This window comes from Chrysochloris asiatica, unplaced genomic scaffold (genome assembly GCF_000296735.1).
Source record: "Chrysochloris asiatica unplaced genomic scaffold, ChrAsi1.0 scaffold00194, whole genome shotgun sequence".
Classification (NCBI taxonomy): Eukaryota; Metazoa; Chordata; class Mammalia; order Afrosoricida; family Chrysochloridae; genus Chrysochloris; species Chrysochloris asiatica.
Window position 1 is genome coordinate 4,720,435 of NW_006408712.1, and position 23,782 is coordinate 4,744,216.

Below are 23,782 nucleotides of genomic sequence, written 5' to 3' on the forward strand. Positions count from 1 at the left end.
TTAATGAATATTTTGTAACAAGTTCCTGAAGTTTTCTAGTTCTCTGACACTTGTAGAAATTCTGTAAATAAAAATAATTTCACTTGGAAACCATTTCAAGAAATTTTTATGTATAGAAGTTATTATTCTTTATGTATTTTTAGAGTATAGTATAATTTTAAAAGTAATTTATTTTAACAACTTTAAAGGTATACAAACCATTAAATCTAATCTGATGTATTCCTAATCCTTAATTTGACTGGTAAAACTAGAACAATATATTCCCTGATAAGAAATCCATTATTTTTAAGTATATATATATATAAAGAGAGAGAGAGAGAATTCTGGGGTGTGGTGCTGTAGGATAAGCACTCAACCATAAAGTCAGTTTGAACTTCAAGGTTGGTGGTTCAAACTCACCAGCCACTCCTCAGAAACTCTATACGGAATGACTATGAGTTGGATCCGACTTGACGGCACTTAACAGCAAGAAACATATTATGTCCCTGGGTGGTACAAATGGTTAAGCACTGGACTACTAGCTGAAAGGTTGGCAGTTCAAACCCAAACAAAGGCACCTCAGAAATCAGGCCTGGCAGTTTGCTTTGAAAGATAGCAGCCTTGACAATCCTAAGGAGCGGTTCTACTCTGCAGTGGGGTTGCCATGAATCAAAAGCAATAGCAGTTAGCAACGACAACATTCTTAATGTAAAGCACAACATTAAATATACAAATGCTTCCAACAACAACATAAAGTATAATATATGTCCTGCTGCTATGTTCTATCAAGTCAATTCCAACTCATAACAACTATATGTAGGGTTTCTGAGGCGGTTTTCTTTCTGGGAGCAGAAATCCTCATCTTTCTCCTATGGAGCAGCTGGTGGATTCGAACTGCTGACCTTGCGTTTAGCATTCCAACTTGTAATCCACTACACTACCATTTGTTGTTAAGTGCCATTGAGTTGGTTCTGACCCATAGCGACCTTTCATAGGGTTTTGGAGGAGAGGCAGGTTGAGTTTGAACCACTGACTTTATGGTTCAAATCGAGTGCTTTTCCTATAGCACTGCACAAGGACTGCAAACACTTTGAAATACCTAGTATGCCCCAGTTTGTAAACATACAAAGAAGCAAAGCTACCTATATATAAAGAGTGAGAATAGGTAAGTATGTGGCCAATATTTTTTCACTAATTTCTATGAAAACTAACGTTTGTTCATTATTTTTAAGTGTCCTTTGGCGCTGCTCTCTACCATAAACTTTGTAGCAGAATACTGAATGAAACATAATGGTCAATCTGAGTACAAGAGAAATTACTTGGAAGGTCAACTCTTCTAACCTTCAAATAATAAATCATTGTAATTGTTTAGAATTAAGAAATGTGTCCTAAAAAGTGTTCACTTTTATAAATCTATTATTCAGTGGAGTCCTGGTATGGTACTGTGGGTTAATCCGCTGGACTGCAATGTCGATTTGAAACTCAAGGTTAGTGGTTCAAGCTCATCAGCTACTCCTCGGAAACCCTATACAGGGTCACTATCAGCCAGAACTGACTCCACAGCACTTAACAACAGCAACATTTTTTATAATATGACAGGCCAGAAGGAAATACAACTATACTTTAACTTTTAATATGTTTCTTATTTCAAACTTATGCTCCAATGATTTTGTTGAAAAGTAATTATGTTAACTTTTTAGTATGATGATAAATTTAAAGACAAATTGCTTGTATATCTATCTTAAGAAAACTATGATTTTTCCAGGATCTTTAAAAAAGTGAGCACCACAAAAATCTACCCTTAAAAACTCAGCAAAAATATTCAAATTCATTTTTAAAAATGTTAAAAGTCTAACCAGTAAATTAATCATAATTATCAATCAATAGATTAAAATATAGAATATTATCTAAGGACTGCACCTACATACTTGGAATATTTCATAAGGTCATATAATTCTATATTGAGCTAATTTCATTTAAAAGGATATTTCTTAACCTAATTTTATCTGAGTATATACCTGGTGCTTTAGACTTATGTAGCTAGCAGAAATAATGACAAAACATTCAAACTAACCTTCCAAATGCATTGAATAATGATACTATTTCTTGTCTGGTTAGATGGAATTCATAACTGGGTCCACTCTCTGGCATATTTGCTATCAGTTTCTCAGAGAACAAGATCTTCAGAGCAGTGCCCAAGCCCTGAGTCTATAATAAAAATAAGAAAAAAGAAAAATCATTAAAATTACTCACAGAAAGGATTAAGGAGAAATAGGGCTGAACAAGATTTGCTTACCTGAAGCTTTCCCCATAGTCGACATTTAAAACAACCAACACAATCCATGATTCTTGATATATTTCTAAAATGCAGTCGAAAATCCTCCTACAAACAATGTAGCAATATTTTATTAAGATGGTATTATCTGAGCGTCCTCTATGCCTACACCGTACAAGGTTCCAAAAAAGAGGAAGAAAATTCCTACACACCAGAATCTTTACATCTACCATTTCATTTAATTTTTACACTTTCAAAAGTAGAAATTACACCACTACCTAACAAATAACAGAAAGCAATATTCAGCAATTATTATGAATTAAATTGTGTCCCCTGCAAAATACAGCTGGAATACTAAGCTCTATACGATGTTGTCCAATTTGAAAATAGGATTTTTTGTTATATTAATTAGATCATACCTGAGTAGAATGTGTTCTAAATCTAATCACTTCTGAGCCATAAAATGAGCAGATTAGACAGAGATACACAGGGAAGGAGGGAGAAGACACTATGTGAGGAACCAAGGAACACCTGGGAAAATGGCACCGCCAACAGCCAAGACCATAAACCTCCAGAATTGGGAAAATAAATTTCTGTTCTTTAAAGCCACCCACTTGTTTTATCTGTGTTATAGCAGAACTAGGAAACTTAAGAGAGAGGTTAGGTACTTTACCTAAGCTCCTACATTTTGTAAGTTGCAGACTCAGAATAGCTGTCTGCCAGACTCCAAAGCTAAACTATCTGCAAATATACACAAAGGTAACTTACTTAGTTGTGGTGTCAGTTGTATGTGAAACTTACTATATTTACATGTGAGTTAGTTGAAAAGGGTTGGAAGGTGTCATTCACCAAAAATGAAAAAGAAAAATATCAGTGCCTTTGGTTTCCTAATAACTAGGAGTTCTGGCATGATGCTATAGCATCAGCACTGAACCCCTAAGCATACGGTTGGTGGTTCAAACCTACTCCTCAGAAACCCTATACACGGTAGCTATGACTTGGAACCAACTCAATGACACTTAATAACACTAATATTACTATCTCGAATTAGATACTTTTCATTCCCTTTTTTACTTTTTATATTTTAATATGTATGTAACCATAAACTTTAGAGTATTACAGTCTTTATAACAGGGTAACGTACATCTGTGGTGGTGGTGGTGTGCTGTAGAGTTGGTTCCAACTCAGCAACCCTGTATAGGACTCCCGAGGCTGTAAATCTTTTCATCCAAAAGTACTGTCATATCCACAGAAACAAATAAACGAGAAGCCAAGAAAACACCCTTGTTTTTGTTGTTGTTGTTATGTGCCATGGAGTAGGTTCCGACTCATAGCAACCCTGTACAGTGTTTCTGAGGTTGTAAATCTTTACGGGAGCAGAAAGCTTCATCCTTCTTGTACACCAATGAAAATTATTAACTGACACTTCAAGTGACCATTCTCTGTGCTAAACTTATTATAGAATTCCAACCTTACAATTAGTACTTTAAACAGAAAACCTAGCATACATTTAAGATGGAATATACAAATTGATCTGTAACTTGAGAAGAATTTATTTTAATGAGGTAAACCTCATACTGGGCTAACCAGAAGAAAGTAAGACTAGAGTTAAATAAGTTAGCAAAGATTGGAACCCACTATTCAAAATAGACTTCAGTTTGTTCTGTGGACAGCTTTCCCTGATGTTCTATTCAACTTGAGATTTTGAAACAGCTGTAACATGTAAAAGATTGCTAATAGAACCCCAAATTATTAAATTTTTACTATATGAGAGCTTCAAAAAGTTCATGGAAAAATTCCATTTTCCACAAACTTTTTCAAATTCCCTCATATATTAAGAGTATTCTAAATCTTACTGCTTCTGTAGTTTGGGGACTAAATCTGGAAAGAAGCAATCCTAATTTTAAACCTAGTTTAAAAACAAAAAAAATAAAACCTCTACCCAGTAACATTAGTCTACATAGAGTTTGATAATGTGATGGGACATTTACTTTAAACTTGTGTTTCAACCTTGGATTAAAGAAAAATCACACTTTTAACAATGACAATGCAAAGTTATAAAAAGTTACTCTAAATCAGTGTTCCTATCTATGAACTGTCAACCTCTGGAAGACGTCATAGTTGTTACAAGGGTCTACAAATTTCATAGGTACATAAACACTGCACACAGAATAAAGATCTCATACATGCATTATAAATTTCCAAATGATACAAATGTTATGATTGATAGTGGCTTTTTTGGCAATTACATTTTCACTATCAATAGATAATAAAAATAGCACTGTTGTGGCAAGATGCCTTGACTTTAAGAGAAGTTTTTCATTTTATGAGAGTCTCATGCTTATAAACATTAGAAGTCTCTGTCATAAAAGATTTTGCTTGTTTTTGTAGAAATCATCTAGATTCAGTATCTGAATCTATGTTTATTTGTTAATTCAAACACTTGAATGTGGCAGTTTTTGAGTAAATCTTTGTATTGCATGTACAAAGAGCAAGCATGGTTGCTTACGACAGACAAAATTACATGGCAAGATTAAAACAAAGCACATAAAATAATACGCATCTTTCTGCTTAAGTGAACTTTAAATGCTATATAACCAAATTAACAGAGTAGAAATTTACTAGGTCAGAACAGGAGAAAATTCCTGTGATTTCCACAAATAACCAAGTCTAATAAACTGACATCTTAGTACATATTCCGCTATTACCTCAGATTAGAAAATTCTATGGTCCTTAAAATAACCAGAATTTAAATGACTTTGAAGTTCTCCTTGGTTAAGCATACAGTTTTAGATCAGCACTTTAAATTGCAGTCAGTGGGTAGAATGATCAATCATGCTGCGATTACTGCTGTGTTTTATATTCATTGAAAACCACGGACCAACAAACAGTTCTTACTTAATTCTCAAATGTTTTGTAAAGCTTAAAGCGATATATTGGGAAGCGAAGTGGCTCATTAGGATAAACACTGGACTGTGAATCACAAGATTAGTGGTTCGAGCCCACCAGCTACTCTGTGGGATAAAGATGAGGCTTTCTGCTCCTGCAAATATTTACAGCCTTTAAAACCCTATACAGGGTCACTATGAGTTGGAACCAACTCGAGGGTATTTAACAACAACGACAAAGTGATATCTTAATTATTTTGAACTGAACAATTTCCTTTTATACAAGTTCTTTATTTCTAACCATACACTGTTGTTGTTAAGTTTATACAGTGATAAACTATTAAAGAGAAAAAGATGTGATTTTAAAGTGAACTTATAAATGTAACTGTTTAAACTCCATAATACTCACCAGAAGTAACCTGAAATGTTACCATGTATTCTCATCTTTTATGTCTTTCTTATAAAAGAATTCAGAAAACATTTCTGTTCATCAAGAATTCTCTACATAAGTGTGCTGAAAACCTGGGGGGTACGGGGAAAGGATTGCAGGGTATACCCTTTGGTTGGTTGATGATGCATGGAGGGGATTGTAACCATGGCAATGAGACAATATATGATAGAATGAATGTAAAATTAATGTTCTCCCATGTAAACTATCACATAATTCACAATAAAACATTTAAGAAAAAAAAAAAAAAAAACACTGCCGATCCTGGGCCAACCTCAAAAAAAAAAAGAATTCTCTACATAAACTTCATGGGACATTAAAGCTGAATGTTTCAGAGTTTTGCAAAATTAAAACACTAAGAAAATCTCGTATCTGCACAATATAAAGAGAGGTGATGCCAAAACACTCTCCAGTAAATCGGCATGTAAAATAAAAATGAAGAAACTGAAAATAGGAGAGGGGAAAAGATATTGTAGCACCTACTCCCTCACCTTACCACCAAGTTTCTGGAGTATCAGGAAACTGTTTGGGAAGTTATATAAGCCCTGAAGGATGTATTTCTAGCAAAAATGCTTTAAGGAGGTAGAAGGGAGGTCAAAAATAACTCTTATCTAACAGTGAAAAACACCAGTGCAAAAAGCATTTTATTTGCAAGATGCATGATATCAGGTTCTTTCCCTATGGAAAGAAACAGGAAGATTGTTTCTTATAAAGATTATGAAGAAATCAGATCAAGCCAGTGCTACTGAAGGCACTGCGTTCTGCCTTTACTGACCACAAGCTTCCTAACAGAGAAAATGAACAGTAACATGATTTTACTTGAGTCCCCAAATAAACTAGAAAGCTCTTGAAGGCTGAACTGTTTCCCCCATTAATGAAAAGTATCATGCTCTGCAAAGAAAGCATTTAAAAAATATTCTTAGTAATATTATATAATTGTAGTGTTTTGCGACAGACATACAGACTCAGAGATGGAATTGCCTGATATTGCCCCCACATTAAGAGGCAAGTCAAAATCAGACTCCATCCATTTCATGAGATACCCTGGTCTTCTGTTCTTTCCAAAACTTCATGCTAGAGTTCCTGTCTTTAATTCTCAGTAAATAAGATGATGACAAGACTTTACACTGTTCCTTCAAACCCTAGAGAAGGGCCTTTAACTAAACATAACCATTTTTAGAGTTCTCTTCAGCCAAAGAAAGAGTAATAGTGGTACCCATGCTCTGGATCCCTTCATCATTTCCACCACATGAGATCATCTATGTGAAGTGTAAAGCAACAGACAGATTTCAGTTGTAGCAATTTTGATCATAATATAAACTATATCTTAAGTTGGACCTTGCCGCTAGACTTCTTTCTTTCTCTCTTTTTGAGAAAAACAAAGCTTATGACTTTATAATTTCAGGTTAGATATCAAATTTATTATAAATGTAAAACATGAGCAGATAGTCCTACCTATATAATGATAAACAGTTAAATAGCTTGTATCTAAAATTTGTTAGACCATAAAATAATTACCTTGAGTTTGTTTGCTTCTTTTTTATCCCCAGCAAAAAATGAATTCTCATCAAAATGCAAAGGAAATGATCTGTATTTTAAAAGAGAATATTCATTTTCATTGATTAGAAAATACTAAAAGTGCTGCTAATATATTTTGATAATCCATACTAATAAAATCAAAATAAGGTAGAAAATATAATAAAGCCAACATTCTGGTACCCCAAAGTAAATTCTTATCCTCAAATATAATATATCATAATCTAGAAGTTTCACCACAAACCAAATCTGTTCGACTAAATAAGAAAACAACACAAGTCTCACATAGTAAAAGAATGGTTCTCAAAACTGAGAATGTATGCCTTATAGTACCCAGATGAAAAAAAAAATCAAATAAAAAAGACAAAAAACTAACTCTGAAAAAAGCAATGAACTTTTGTCTTTCATTGTTTTTAAATAGTTTTCCTTTCTCTCAAGGGACATTTAAGAATTTAATTTAGAGTAAAACTTAGCAATCATTCTTCTGTGAATATACAAGTTACAGAATATGATTTACTTGACTTCATGAAGTATATCCAGAAGTAGTATTTTGTTCTCTGCATCCTGAACTTTATTTCCAGTGAAGAGTTGAAAATCTGGGCGCTCAAAGAATGGTAGCACTTTAGATAAAGCCCTTAATTCTATTAAATAGAGAAAATACAAGTTCTTAAGTCTTCTTGGTCCTTCTCCTTCAGTCAAAATTCCATCAAATCGCTGCTGAAATTCTGTAATATTATGTCCCCATTTCTTTTCCAACCATGTTTCTGGGAAGAAAGAAGAATTAAATATTAAATACTGAATTTTAAACATTTTAATCACATTATGATTTAAACCTTAGAAGTTAACTTTCATTTTGAAATAATAAATACAATCACAACTAGTTTTCATGTTAGCCTTTATTATTCTGTATTCATATTTTCTCTCCGAGATAAAAATACGTTCAAAGTTTCACCGAAAGACCAGAGTTTAATAAATTTTCTGAATATGAACATACTCACAAAAACAACACACCATTAAAATATAATTGTCTGAAATTAATGTGTTTAAAGCTCTATTTAAAATGAAAACTATTACTTTAGATCTAGAGAGCGAGAGCGACTGTGTGCTGAAGACCTGGGGGGTACGGGGGAAGGATTGCATGGAGGGAATTGTAACCATGGCAATGAGACGATATACGATAGAATGTATGTAAGACTGATGTTATCCCATGTAAACTATCACATAATTCACAATAAAACATTAAAAAAAAAACGGAACAAGGAAAGATGAACATAAAGATTTATTAATTATTTTTTCACTTGCATTGATGTTTGTATTCCTAGTGTGAGCAGTTTAGGCAAAGGTCGATATATTCAGAAACATTTTAAATACATTCATGCAAGTTAATATTGCTTTGCTGATGCTATTTGTTTATTTGATGCTAAATAATGCTATTGTAAATAAAGAATTCTGTTGTTATTGCAAAATAAAAAATAAAAATGAAAGCTATTATATTCTGTGTCTAAGACATAAGAAATACTTTAACTCCCGAAGAAATACCATGTTACTGATGCAACTTGACCATAGTCACATTGGTCAACCATGTTCTTTAAGAGTAAAGAGCAGCAGAGAATGTTTGCATCCATTAAAACTCTTGCCTTGAAGCTGGCATGCATAGAAAAGCTTTCTGATATAATAATATTTCATTAACAAACTGTGCTGTTAGGAACTATTTTCACTTGAAACAAAATGAAGGAATATTTTCTATGTGATTTTCACAATTGTGAGCATCTTCTTAAAAGAAGGAGAAAGGAGCTAAGAACCTGGTGACCTATTCCTTATAGTAGCTGCAATCCTATTACCATTTAAGAATGAATTTTTGTTGTCTAATAGTCAAGGAATCCTGGTGTGGTGCTGAACTGCAAGGTCAGTTTGAACCACAAGGTCGGTGATTCAAGCTCACCAGCTGCTCCTCGGAAACCCTATACAGGAATGTATGAGTCGGAATCGACTCAAAGGCACTTAACCACAGCAACAATATTCAAGGAGTCCTGATGTGGCACTGTGGGTTAATGCGATGGACTTCAAGGTCAGTGTAAACCACAAGGTCAGTAGTTCAAGCTCATCAGCTGCTCCTTGGAAAACCTATGCAAGGTCACTATGAGTCAGAATCAACTCGATGGCACTTAACAGCAATAACAATATTCAAGGGGCCCTGGTGATGTGGTGCATTAAGCACTGGGCAGCTAACCACAAGGTCAGTGATTGAAACCCACCAACCAATCCATGGACGAAAAATGGGGCTGTCTGCTCCAGTGAAACGCTATGGAGAAGTTCTACTCTGCCTAAGGGTCAGTAGGAGTCAGGATCAACCAGATGGCACTGTGTTTTCATAGGCAACAGATCAATTTTTTCCTAACAGATAAATACCAACTACTCTTCAGAATACCTGAAAACAAGTGTGGTAAAGTGAATGTCACATACCTTGCAAAAGGTATCTTGCACTCAAATGCACATTAATGCTTGCATGTAGGCCAGAGATGAGTCTATAGAATGCTCTTTTTTCTACACAGAGACCTAAACAAAGACAAGAAACTTCATATGTGAAATGTGTAAGGTAAAAAAAAATTAATTTCATGCCTCTTTAAAAATCAGAATACAAAATTTTAATATTTAAATGTGTTTGAGTTTCCAATTACCTTCTAGCCAACTGTAAAAAGTGTTCTCTGAAATTTAAAAGAAAAATAAGTCACAAGATTGTAAAAATGTGAAAATGTTAGGTTTTCAAAAGTTTTTTAAACATAATTGCATATTTGTGCCAAAGAATAATATGAATATTGTTTAACTAAAGATCCAAGTCTTTTTTGCAACTTCTCCAAAGAATGAAGAAAAGTTCTTGGTACAGATTCAGTTAGGTACTAAACTGTACTTTTCAATCTTTAATAAGCTTCAGCACTGCCTTATGAGCCTCAGTGTCATAACCTTCAGGATCAAGTGTTTTAATCTAAGGTCAAAACATGTCATTCATATAGCAAATCAATACATGGAAAAATATCTAACCCTGATAACAGTTCATGTTGTGAAAACTGCTATTGTTGTTGAATACTGTCGAGTTGGTTCCAACTCACAGCGACCCTGTGTAGGGTTTCTGCGAAGCATTTGGTGAGCTTGAACTGCCAACCCTGTTGTTCAAACCGACCTTGCAGCCCAGTGCATTATCCTACAGCGCCACACCAGGACTCCTTATACATCGCTGATAATATTATACACCGTTTAATATTTTTAAAAGGCAATTAAGGGAAATGTTATAAAAGCCAAAGGTCATTTATAGTCTATGACCTACGAAGATCCTAGTTCATATCCTTATCCTAGTTATTTTGCTATAAAGAAACAACCCAAAATGTGGGTGGGGGATAACTTACACTAAAGTGACTACATTACAGATAATTTTTCTTTTTTAATGCCTAAGTTCACAAGATAGAATGTGGCTTTGTAGGATAAGCACTGGACTGCTAACAGCAAGGTCAGCAGTTCAAACCCACCAGTCACTCCCTGGAAACCCTATAGAGGGTCACTATAAGTCAGAACCAACTTAACAACAAACATACAAGTATTAAAATAGCAAGAATATGGCAATAAAGAAAAATGTTTCTTTGAAATAGTTTTAAATAAAAAGGCAAAATTATGCAAAAATGCTTGTAAGAATTTGCTACAGAGATGGCAAACACTTAACTATTTGGTTATTTTGACTAAAGTTCCCTGTAGTGAAACTAAAAATGAAACAAATGAGCATAAAATAATGAAAGAAATGAAAAAAGAATAAGTAATCGACATATAAAACATGTTTTTCAGGAAACTTCATAAATGAAAGTAGAATGTAAATAATAAACTGGATAAAATACATATTGCAAATGCAACAAAGAAATGATATCCTTAATATAGAAAAATTTATAAATTATATAGTGCTCACTAAAAAGGCCAAACAAAAATAAATTTAAAAAGTCAACATTACAGATGAAAAAATATAAATGGTAAAGACATAAAAATTATTCCACTTCATTAATAAAAAAATGCAAATTAAAGCAATAGACACTTTTACCTATCAAATTAGTAAAGATAAAAATGTAACAACTACTTACTGCTGACAAGAATAAGGTAAAACAGGCCAACACACTAATTAGGGGGGCTCACGGCAGCCCAAGTATTTCATAATAAAATTGCACTCTAGGATTTTCGATGCTAAGTCCTTTCAGAAGGAGATAACCAGCCTGTCTTCTGGGTGCTGCTGCTGGATTCAAACCTCTAACATGTCAGCTAAGAGTTGAGCTTTAACCATTTGCACAACCCAGGGAATTTTTTTTATCACATCTAGAACTCTCCAAACCCAGCAGATCCTAGTTTCAACCAGCAAGTAGAGAGGGGAAATTTTCCCCTAACTGAGGCCAGGAGAAATGCCCACCTTTTAGGCTTAGTGAGTAAAACGTTCGATTGAAGTATCAGAGGCTGAGGAAGACTATCTCTAGTTCCTGAAACTAACTTGTGCTTTCACCTCCAGAGAAAGAAATCAAAGTTAAGTTCTTCTGAGTCTCGGTGGTAAGAAAATATAAACGTCACCATAGTAAGCAGCTCTTAGCAAATTCATGTTTAGAATGAATGATATGATAAAGACATACTTACCTTTACTTTTCCCTGCAAAGAAAACAGAATGTTTGTTATTATAAACTCTTTCCAGATGTACCTTTTAACATGCTACACTTTTATAAAAACAAGACTGCAATGAGCATATATTATTTTATAATCAAATCATATTTGATTATTATATTTGATGATCATTATTATATATTACTTCATAATCAAATTATAAGTAAAAGCTCAGTGTAAGGCCTTTGAGAATGCAACTCTATCTGAGGGCGATGTGAATTAAGCCTCAGTGGAAAAACGTGTCTTTTCCTGGAGCCTTGATAAAGAGGAATTTCAACTCAAGTAAGGTTTCATATGACTGACAGGAGAGAAAAATCTAATCCATCATCTAAGTGGATTATTAAATATCTTAAGGACTTACTGTTATTTGGCTGGCAGACAGCCACACTTATTTATCCTAAAGCTATACACAGTTTCTATTAAAGATTTGTGTTGCTGCTTTGAAATCTACAGACCAGCATTACATCAATCACAATACTTTTTTTAAGACTATTTGTAAAATTCAAGTTATGCACAATGTAACAATTTATATGTAGCTGCTCATTTATTCTGGAAAATTATCTTCACTGTCATTTTCCTTTAATATCATCATAATTTGATTTTAAAATAATATATGCTCATTGCAGATATCTGCGTTTAAAAAAGGAAACAAAGAAGAAATTTAAAAATCATCCAAAACTCCCTTGCTGAAAGATAAACACATTCATATTTTGATATATGTCCTTTTCAGTATGTGAATATTCAATGTTATATTATGTTTTCAAAAAAAAATTTTATAATAGTGTTTGAAACTTGTTTTATTTTTTTAACTCAATGTACTATTGATCGCTTTTGATATAAATGAACACAAATTTACAGCAACATTTACAGTGGCTTTATTCTAGTATATAAATATGTTGTTGTTAAACTCTATCGAGTTGGTTCTGACTCATAGTAACCCTGTAAAGGGTTTCTGGAGAGTGACTGGTGGGTTTGAACTACCAAACTTGCAGTTAGCTCTCCAGTGCTTGTCCTCCGGGGCCACACCAGGACTCCAGATATAAATATCCCATAACTCATTTAACCAGTTTCCTAGTGATAAACATTTCGATTGTTCTCATTTGACTTTAAGATAAGTGACAGTGATTCATTTATCAAGTCATAATGTGAGTTCATAGTGAAGATTATCTCTGGTCTATGAGTTTGCATTTTATCTGATATTAAACCAATTGCTCCCACTGAGTCAGCACATGTGACTCCTCAGCCCAAAACCCTTCTTTAAAGATGTTTTTTCATTTCTAATCTAAGAAAGACCAGTCTGCCAGCAGTTTGGGAATGATGTAATCTCTTCACTTTCCAGAAGGACTTTTATATTTATTGACTATATATGAGATCAGCGTCTCTTCAAATAAATTTTTTAAATGAAAACCTTAACATTTGCTAAAAGCACGTCAACATTTCATTAGTAAGCATATATTCAAAGAAAAGATGGATATGTATTTCCTAAGAGAAAAGTCTAAAAGGGGTTTATTAACAAACCCTTTTTCTATTATAGACTGAGCTAGATTTGTGAGTTTCCATTTTATGGCTGCTTTGGCATTAATGTGGACTCCTGGTGTGGTGCTGTAGGATAAGCACTGAACTGCTAGCCAGAAGGTTAACTAACAGTTCAAACCCACCAGCTGCTTTTCAGAAACCCTATATAGGGTTGCTCTGAGTCAGAAGTGACTCCACAGCACTTACCAACAACAACATAGCGCCTATGAAGGAGGCCTGTTGTCACAATGCTTAGGTGCTTGGCTGCTAACTGAAAGGTCAGTGGTTGAAACCTACCAGATGCTCTTAGAAAGCTATGGCCATCTGCTTCTGTAAAGATTACAATCTTGGAAGCCTGATGAGCAGTTCCAGCCTGTCCTATGAGGCCACTATGAGTCTGAATCTATTCAGTGGCAGTGGATTTTGGTTTTGGTATGGCACCTGTTCTGACCTGATGGCAATGGACTTGGCTTTATGGGGTTTATGGCGTCCTGGTGTGGCACTGTGGGTTCTTGTGCTGGACTGCAATGTCAGTTTGCACCACAATGGTTCACCAGCTGCTCCTTGGAAACCCTATACAGGGTCGCTATGGGTCGGAACCAACTCGACGGCACTTAACAACAATAACAAGAGGACACTGGTAGTTCAGTGGCAGAATTTTTGTCTTCCACACAGAAGACCTAAGTTCAATTCCCATTACAACTCAAGCACAGCTACCCCTTGGCTGTCAGTGGGGGGTTTGCATGATGCATGTTGCTATGATGCTAAACAGCAAAGCCTCTAGACTAAGAAAAACGAAGAAGAAAAGTCTTGCTATCTACTTCTTAAAATCAGTCAATGAAAACTCTGAATGATGACAGTCAGATCCCCTTGTGCTTAGGGTCACCCATGCATTAGGGCCCAACTCAGTGGCAGATGACAACAGCAGCAACATGGAATCAAAAACAGTGTCTTTTCTGCTGTTAGCTGCTATCAGTCTGCCTCTGTCTCACAGCAATCCCATACACAGCAGAATAAAAGGCTGCCGAACTTAGGCCATCCCCCTGGTCACTGCGGATTGGACCAATGTGAGCCCCAGGGTTTTCACTGGCTGATTTTAGAAGTAGATCACCAAGCTTGCTTTCCCAACAGTGCCTACCATATAGTACGTAATCATTTGCCGAATAAACATGTGCTGTTCACTATTGTGGACAAGACTATTAAATGACAAAAACAATTTTCTTGGATCATTTATCCAACAAAGTATCTCTTAGGTGACAAGCTCTGTATAAAGAGATGAAATTGATAAATGTTGCCCATATGTCCAAAGTACTATGGTTAATCAATAGATAACTAAAATAATACAAATTGTAATAATGCCAGGATTAGACAGGGCAGACAAAAACCACATGGCATAAGATTACTTCATGAAGAGGGGGAGATAACTTCCAGTTAGGAAGATCAAAGAGAGTTTTGTAGAAGAGACACAGCATTTGAGTCAGACACTGAGTTGAGTATAACTAGAAAATATAAAATATTTACAAGATATAAAGATGAGTGGATTTGCAATCAGACTAACAGAAAGCAGTTCTCTGATGGTATGGGAACAATTTTGAAGCAGAAGTTATTCAGATATTCATTTAACTGAAAGATGCATGAAAATGGTAGAAAAATGAACACACGTTAGTCCGCAAAATTCATAAAAGAATATATATCCTTAAGCTTCATGCAATAATAGTCCAATGCCATAAGGATTTTAACAAAAATACTCATGGTTAAAGTATGAACATTTTAAGCAATCATTTCTCTGCCAAGAATGAGACATAATGTCCGTGGAAAGAGGACTATAGATTATATCAACTCAGATGCTTCTGCAAACCTTTTATCTTGCCTTCTCCTTCCTTCTAACCAAAGTTCATTGACTGATAAATAATATAACAGTACAAATAAATAACTCACCTTGACCAGAGGCTAAAGGATTTAAAGGTCTTTTAATGGTCTGTGGCCTAAAAATAAAAGAATTTAAGTATAAAATGTCAATGTTAACTAGTCATGTTACAATCAGTTAAGTAAAAGTGAAATCATCTCAAAAAGTTGCTTAGTGCCTAAATCCATTCAAAATCAAACTGTTTTGTTGAGATTAAAAAATATTTTGTTTTCTCGAAGTGCTTTAAGGCAATGTGGTTATTTGATTTAGAGATAATAACTCCTAATCTTTTCCCACTGTAGCAGCCAAAATGTCATTTCCTAATTATGTCTTCAAACAAACAGGGGGAAAATATCAGTCAAACTCCTTCCTAGAGTCAGTAGCACGTTTACGTGTATATATGGATGTACAAGTGTACTTGGCTGCAGGGGAGGAAGGCACTGTTAATTGAAAAGTAAATAAACAAAAACTATCATTATCCAACACATGGATTAAAATTTAAAAGGGGATAAAAACAGTTGGGTAGATTATTTTCCACTTAGGTAATCTTATTGTTAAATTCTGATTCATAGCAACCGTATATAAGGTTTCCAAAGAATGCCTAGTGAGTTGAACCACTGACCTTGCAGTTCAAACCAACTTTACAGTCCAACAAGTGCTTACCCTACAGCACCACACCAGGCCTCCTTAGGTAAATCAATTTATTTGCCTTGTGGTCATCAAGTTTGTTATAACTTAAATTAAAAGTTTTTAAAAGAATTAATAAGTAGATTATCAGAAATTTTCTGGAGAGTTATTAAATCGATGAAGTGTTTGTAAATCCCCAAATAATAAGTAAGTATTAGTGTTAATGAAGTGCAGGCAATGTTTAAATGGCCATAATTTAAATTTAAGAATTGGAACAACTTGCAACATTCTGAGAAAATCACATGCATGCTTTATTTCAACACATTCAACAGAACTTACTGTTTCACATGTTGCTTATAGGAGTCCTGGTGTGGCTCTGTGGGTTAATGCACCAGACTGCAAAGCCACTTGAACTGCAAGGTCGGTGGTTCAAGCTCACCAGTTGCTCCTCGGAAACCCCATACAGGGTCGCTATGGGTCAGAACCGACTCGATGGCACTTAACAACAACAACAACATGTTGCTTCTATGAGTCCTGGTGGCACCATAGGATAAGCACTAGACTGCAAGGTAGGTTTGAACGGCAAGGTCAGTGGTTCACACTCACAAGCCACTCCTCGGAAACCCTATTCAGGGACACTATAAATTGGAGCTGACTGGACAGCACTTAACAAACCAAAATTACCTAAGTGGTAAACAATCTAGCCACACTGTTTTTATCCCCTTTTTTATTTGCATGTTTTTGATCATGATAGTTTTTGCTTGCCTTTCAGTTGGAATCCTGATGTGGCACTGTGGGTTAATGTACTAGACTACAAGGTCAGTTTGAACCAAAAGGCTGGTGGTTCAAGCTAACAAACTGCTCCTTGGAAACACTATACAGGGCCGCTATGAGTTAGAACACCCTCAATGACATTAACAACAACCACCTTTCAATTAGGGTGTCTTAAGTGATTTAATAGCTCTCCAGAAATTTTGACTTTTCTGCTTATTAATTTTTTTAAAACTTCTAATTTAAATTTTAACAAATCTGATGGGCACAAGGCAAACTGATGTACCTTAAGGAGGCCTGGTGTGGCACTGTAGGATAAGCACTGGACCACTAGGTAGATTCGAACCTTAAGGTCAGTGGTTCAAACTCACCAATCACTCCTCAGAAACCCTATACAAGGTCGCTATGAGTTAGAACCAACTCAGCAGTACTTAACAACAACAATGTTGTTTATATCATTAAAAATATTATGGATATCATGCTATGAAATTAAAATACATATCATGTATTTAAATGATACAAATGTAACAAATACTTCAGCTGTAAACTTTTGTTGTTGTTAAGTGCCATCATGTCGAGTGGACTCTTACTCAAAGCAACCCTGTACAGGATTTCCAAGGAGCAGTTGATGGGTTTGAACTGCTGACCTTGTGGTTCACAGTCCGGTGCTTATCCTGCAAGGCCACACCAGGAATCCTTAGTATCATTGTTGTTCTGTCTGTTGTTAAGTGCTGTCAAGTCTATTCCGACCCATAGTGACCCTGTAGAGGGTTTCCAAGGAGCAGCTGGTGAGCTTGAACCACCAACCTTGCAGTTCAAATGACTTTGCAATCTGGCGCATTAACCCACAGCACCACACCAGGACTCTTACCATTATTAGGGAGCTTCAAACAAGGGATGATTTTCTCAACAATATAGTCTCCTCATATCTAAGACTCCACAGACTGTCCCAAAATTCCTCCCAGCCTAACACAGACACACACACAAAATATAATTCCAAAATAGAGTCAGATAACTTGCAAGTAGGTAAGTATTTCTGTTTTAGCAAGTGATAAACTTGACTGCTTTCATTATAGTGGTTAAGAATGCTAAACTGGGCTCTTCCACTTACTAGATCTTGACATTAGGGATTATAGAACATCAAATATAGAATCAAGAGATGGCGATTTTAATGCATACATTAGCATCAACTACTGTATTTTGCACATACAACATGCATATAGCAGGGTTTGCAAAGTTTGTAAAAAAAATATGTAATGCATACATATTTGGGTAAAAATATAGTATATGATCTTGGAAAATTAAATAAACCTCTAGCTCTAGGTTACCTTGTATATAAAATAAAATCCTATAATTTACTCAAGGAACATTTGCTGAGTGCCTATGATACTCCCTGAAAGATCTAAAATTCTTAATCTTTTAAAGGAAGAAATAAATAATTTTGAAATTAATTTCTGGAGTTTTAGTCAAATCAGAAAGGAACTGGATTAACGAATAGGTACGTTTCTATATCCAAATAAACCTGTTAATAAAATAAATATGATTTGTAATTTTTAATCATTTTATCATTTATTAATAAAAATTAATTGGTACATCTTACAGGAATCTCTAAATGGAAATGACACATACTTGAAACAGTTTTCTTCATAGATGACATTCCATATCTTCCAAGCATCCGGTCCCTTGTAACCCGTGTAACGCTCAGGATTAAGGAGCAAATCTACATATTCAGCATCAGGGGATTGTATGTCTGCAAGATGAAATGCTTTATTAAACCTTCCTTCTCTTCACTATTGTTAAAAGCTACTATACATGACTATCTGCCATTGGTTATAAGGTACCATAAATGTAACAATGACCAGGGATTTAAAAGAACTTTTCAGAAAAAAAAAAAAAAAAAAGGAAAGAAAAAACACAGCCCTATTAAATGTACACATGGTTGCAAAAGCATCCTGATTTTAGAAATGGTGAAAAGTAAAAATATGTGACTGTTAGAATGAAAGAATCACGGTAATTCAATTTCATGAGCTATTCAGACAAAGGATATAAAATACATTTCCCTCCATCACTAACATCAGTAATTAAGGTTAATGAGGAAGTGTTTGGCATCAGTTCAAGATTCCAGATGAGAATGCATTGGTATATGCAGGTACATTAGTTCTTATCAAATACTTTCATCTTAGAAGATTACCATCAGGATCTACTACTCAGCTGTCCCAAAGGTAGAATCCTGAATATGTAAACAACTTGTACACAGGGTGATAACAGTATTAGCACTGTTTATAAAAGGGGAATTGGAAACAACCTGTATGTCCAACATAGAACAAAAGTTAGAGGTATAATATCTGGAATCTGACCACCTGAATCAGGATCTGGGCACCACTACTTAGTTGCTATGTGTCCTTGAGCAACTTTAAAAAAATTCTCTGTGCTTAGGTGTCATTATTGGTAAAATGAGGGGTAAGACTCATACTGTTATTCTGAGACTTAATAAGCTGATAAGCACAATGTGTTTACAGCAATGGTAAGAATAAATGCTAGCTAGTGGTTGTTGTTGTTAGGTGCCATTAAGTCAGTTTTGACTGTTATCTACTTTATATAGAGTTTCCCAGAAGCAGCTGGTGGGTTTGAACTGTCAGACTTGTGGTTAGCAGTGCTTATCCTACAGCACCACACTTAAGACCATCTCAAGAACAGATTTGATACATTAGACATTAAAAACCAAAGACCAGAAGAGATGTGGGATAACATCAAGAACATCATATAAGAAGAAATCAAAAAGTTACTAGGGATTGGAACCATGGCAATGAAACGATGTACGGTGGAAAGAATGTAAAACTAAAGTTCTCCCATGTAAAATATCATATAATTCACAATAAAACATGGAAAAAAAAAAAAAAAAAAAAAGACATCCTGATCAAGGTCAGACAAGGCCACTAAGCAACTGTGATGGGTCAAGACAAAAATGAAACTATGGATAATCATGTCTAAACACTGAAAAATCCTAAACATAATCCAAGTCACAGAACACCAACCATCTGACTGACCTGATGAAGATGAATGGGTGCTGACTCTTCACCGATTACAGCCCTGGCCTCCTTATAGTTGAGGTTAAGATACCCAATGACATGTGTAGCGGCCACTGAGTTTTTGTTAATGGTGGTGGAATTTGGATAAGAAGGTGGTAATGGAATCAATATCACTGAACTGTACATGTGAAAATTATTAAATTGACAAAAGTTTTATTATATATTTTTATCATAATAAAAAATAATAATAAAGATTAAAAAAAAAAGTTACTAAAAGGACAGAAAAGAAAAGACAAAAATGGAAGTCATAAGAGACTCTAAAACTTGCCCTCAAGTGTAAACATGCTAAAACAAAAGGGAGAAATGAAGACATAAAAGAGCTCAACAGAAAATATCAAATGGCAGCTAGAGAAGACAAAGTATTATAAAGAAATATGCAAAGTCCTGGCATTAGAGAACCAAAAGTAAAGAACACGTTCAGCATTTCTAAAGTTAAAAGCATTGAAGAAAAAAAAAAATTCCATGGGGGTGCTACAAAGGCAAGAAGTGACTGGCTTATAAGCTTTCAAGAGGGAACCTAGATCCAGAGGGCATGGAGGAAGGTAGAATCTCCACTGAATAGTATCCATTCTGCTTAGTCAGGGCTGATGAAAGGAGATGTGGATAGGTCTTTTGCCACACAATAGCAAATAATTGTTATCAGGACTGATTGTAAGGGCTGGAAAGGTAAAGGTGGACATTTTGGGGCAAAGGGAGGGGAGTGCTTAACCTTGCAGTCTAGGAGCAGAGGTCCCTGGGACCATCAAAGGAGAAGAGCAGAGAACGGAATCCTGCCCAGAGAAGCAGTGATGCCAGGGATGGCGGCAGAGACAATGACGTGGGGACATGGAGCAGCTGGACACTTTGGACCAGGAGAGAGAGAGGGGCAGTATGCAGATGACCAGGGGGCAGGCTTGCAGGGTATGCCCTTTGGTTGATGTATGATGCATGGAAGGGGTTGTAACCATGGCAAGGAAACAATATACGACGGGATCAATGTGAAGGTGATGTCCTCCCATGTAACCTATCACATAATTCACAATAAAGCATTAAAAAAGAAGAAAAAGAAGAAGATGGAAGGTATACAGAGTCACCCTACCAAAAAGATATGGTCAATGTTCAACCATTTCAAGAGGTAGCATATAATCAAGAACCAATGGTACTAAAGGAAGAAATCCAAGCTGTACTGAAGGCATTGACAAAGAACAAGGCTCCAAGAACTGAAAGAATATGAAGGTGACACAAGGACTTAAAATACTTAAATGATACTATCAATGACTACAAACTTCAACATGGATTGCATCTCAATGTAAAAAAAAAAAAAATCCTCACCACTGGACCAATAAATAGCAAGATAAATGGAGAAAAAAGATTGAAGTTGTCAAAGACTTCATTTTGCTTGGATCCACAATCAACATTCATGGAAACATCAGGCAAGAAATCAAACGACCTATTGCTTTAGGCAAATCAAGAGCAAAGACAACAGTTTGAGGACTAAGGCAAACAGTGGTATTACCATTATGATATTATGATTTAATAGACCATTTACAGTCAATACAACTGTTAAGTACAAAGGCTATTTAATAACATGAAGAGAGCATTATAGACAAGGCTATTACAGATATGTATATATATAAGTATATACATACATATGCACATACAAAGTTTTGTGATATTGAGTTTTCCTCTTTTGTTTATCATATATTCTATGTTGTTGTAGTTAAGTGCTGTCAAGTTGGTTCCCTGTACAAGGTTTCCGAGGAGTAGCTGGTTAGTTTGAACTGCCAACCTTGCGATTAAAACCAACCTTGAGGTCTAGCGCATTATCCTGCGGCACTGTAATTTCAAAACAAAAACGATGGCCCACAGTCCTTCAGCTGCTTTCCAAAATTATTTACCACCTTGTTGCTGCTGCTGGGGGCAGCCAAGTCAGTTCCGACTCAGAGTGACCCTATTCACAGTAGGAAACACTGCCCAGTCCTGCACCAGTCTCACGACTGTTGTCATTTTAAAACCATTGTCATAGCCACTGTTACAATGGCAACCAAAAAAGATGACAAAAACTGAGCACAAAAGTACTTAACGAGACTCCATTAAGCTCTCAACAGCACCTACTGCCTCTCACTTTAAAATAAAAATCTACATTTGGTTATTTTTTCTTACAATTCTCAGCATATTAGAGGTATCAATAAGGGGAAAGTTGCTTCTAGAACACAAAGTGATAGCATCTAGAAATAACAGAGAGCCTAAAACAGAAGTGGTAAACAAAGTAAGTAGAAAAGTAACTATTAGAATTTTTAAAAAAACATATGCATATGGAACCATCTAGTTCAGGTACAGGTCGTGTTTTCTAGTTCAGATAACACTATATTCACTGGCACAGCAGCAAATTACAATAAATCCCCAAAAGAACCCGGGCTTTTTCAGGTAAATAGACATATATTTATAAATACCTTAAACATATACAGAGTCCTGGTGTGGTACCTTAGGATAAGCACTTGACCTCAAGGTCAGTTTTAACTGTAAAGTCGGTGGTTCAAACTTACCAGGTGTTCCTTGGAATCCCCTATACAGTGTGACTGTGAGTCGGGACCAACTCAAAGGCACTTAACCTCAACAACAAACATATAAAGATACATATATGAAGCCCTGGTGTGGCGCTGTGGGCTAACGCGCTGGACTGAAAGCTTGGTTTGAACTACAAGGTTAGCAGTTCAAGCTCACCAGCAGCTCCTCAGAAACCCTAAAAAGGGTCGCTATGAATCTGAACTGACTTGATGGCACTTAACAACCACACACATATATATGTAGTCCTGGTGTAGTGCTGTAGGATTAGTGCAGGACTGCTAACCACAAGGTTGGCAATTCAAACCCACCAGCCGTTCCTTAGGAAAATACTAAGGCTTTCTGCTCCAGTAAAAATGATTGCCTTGGAGCCCCATACAAGGTGGCTATGAGTCACGATGATGCCATGGCACATAACCACCACCATATATACATGTAAGGCGTTCTGGTAGCGTAGTGGTTACAAGTTGGGCTGTTAACCTCAAAAGTCAGCAGTTCAAAACTACCAGCCGTTCCACAGAAGAAAGATGAGGCTTTCTGTTCCTGTAAAGATTTACAGCCTCTGAAACCCTATGCAGGTTTGCTACGAGTCAGAACTGAGTCCACAGCAACCCACCACCACCAAATGTCCAGGTACATATTGTTATTAGGTGCCCTTGAGTTGGGTCACATGCCATTCTCAAATTGTTAGTTTGAGCCCATTGCTGCTGCCAATGTGTCAGTCCATCTTAATGGAGGTCTTCCTCTTTTTGGTTGCCCCTCCACTTCACCAAGCATGATGTCCTTCTCCAGGAACTAGTCCTTCTGGAGAATATGTTCAAAGTACATGAGACGAAGTCTTGCCAATTTTTGCACATAGAATCCTTCAATATTACAACCCGAGACTTGAACTTTTTCTTCAGTTCTTTCAGCTTTAGAAATACTGAATGTGTTCATCCCTTTTGGTGTTCCACCTTCAAGTCTTTACATATTTCATTATAATACTTTACTTTGTCTTCTTGAATTCTCCTGAAAATTTTTCTGTTCAGCTTTATTACTTCCTAATTTTTCCAGTCACTTTAGCTTCTCTAGGTTCAAGAGCAAGCTTTAGAATCTCTTCTGACATCCAGTTTGGTCATTTTTTTCTTTACTGTCTTTGTAATGACCTTTTTTTTTTCTTCATGGATGATGTTCTTGATGTCATCACACAACTCTTCTGGTTTTCAGTCAATCGTGTCTAGTGCACCAAATGTTAAAATGCCACAGGACTTTCCTCCTAAACTGTGAGCCAATAGAGAAAGCCTTCCCCTAAAACTATTGCCCTGAATTCAGACTTCCAGCCTCCTAAACTATGAGAGCAGAAATTTCTGTTTGTTAAAGCCATCCACATATGGTATTTCTCTTATTTTGTTAAGTGCTGATGAGTCGGTTTCGACTCATAGTGATCCTGTGTAGGGTTTCCAAGGAATGACGGGTGAGTTTGAGCCAGGTACCCTGAGGTTCAAACCGACCTTGAGATTGAGTGCTTACCCTATAGTGCCACAC

At 35.7% G+C, this 23,782-nt stretch overlaps 1 protein-coding gene across 1 annotated transcript in view; it reads right to left on the bottom strand.

Annotated features, from left to right (window-relative positions):
* ERO1L (ERO1-like (S. cerevisiae)) overlaps positions 1-23,782 on the bottom strand; it is a 53,738-nt gene continuing 29,956 nt past the window's right edge. The window contains exons 7-16 of the mRNA XM_006872357.1: positions 18,255-18,375; positions 15,260-15,306; positions 11,783-11,794; positions 9,805-9,831; positions 9,590-9,682; positions 7,644-7,890; positions 7,109-7,178; positions 2,276-2,362; positions 2,054-2,187; positions 1-61 (exon numbers count right to left, since the gene is read on the bottom strand). Of these exons, the coding sequence (XP_006872419.1) occupies positions 1-61; positions 2,054-2,187; positions 2,276-2,362; positions 7,109-7,178; positions 7,644-7,890; positions 9,590-9,682; positions 9,805-9,831; positions 11,783-11,794; positions 15,260-15,306; positions 18,255-18,375 (899 nt within the window). The remainder of the gene's footprint in view (positions 62-2,053; positions 2,188-2,275; positions 2,363-7,108; positions 7,179-7,643; positions 7,891-9,589; positions 9,683-9,804; positions 9,832-11,782; positions 11,795-15,259; positions 15,307-18,254; positions 18,376-23,782) is intronic.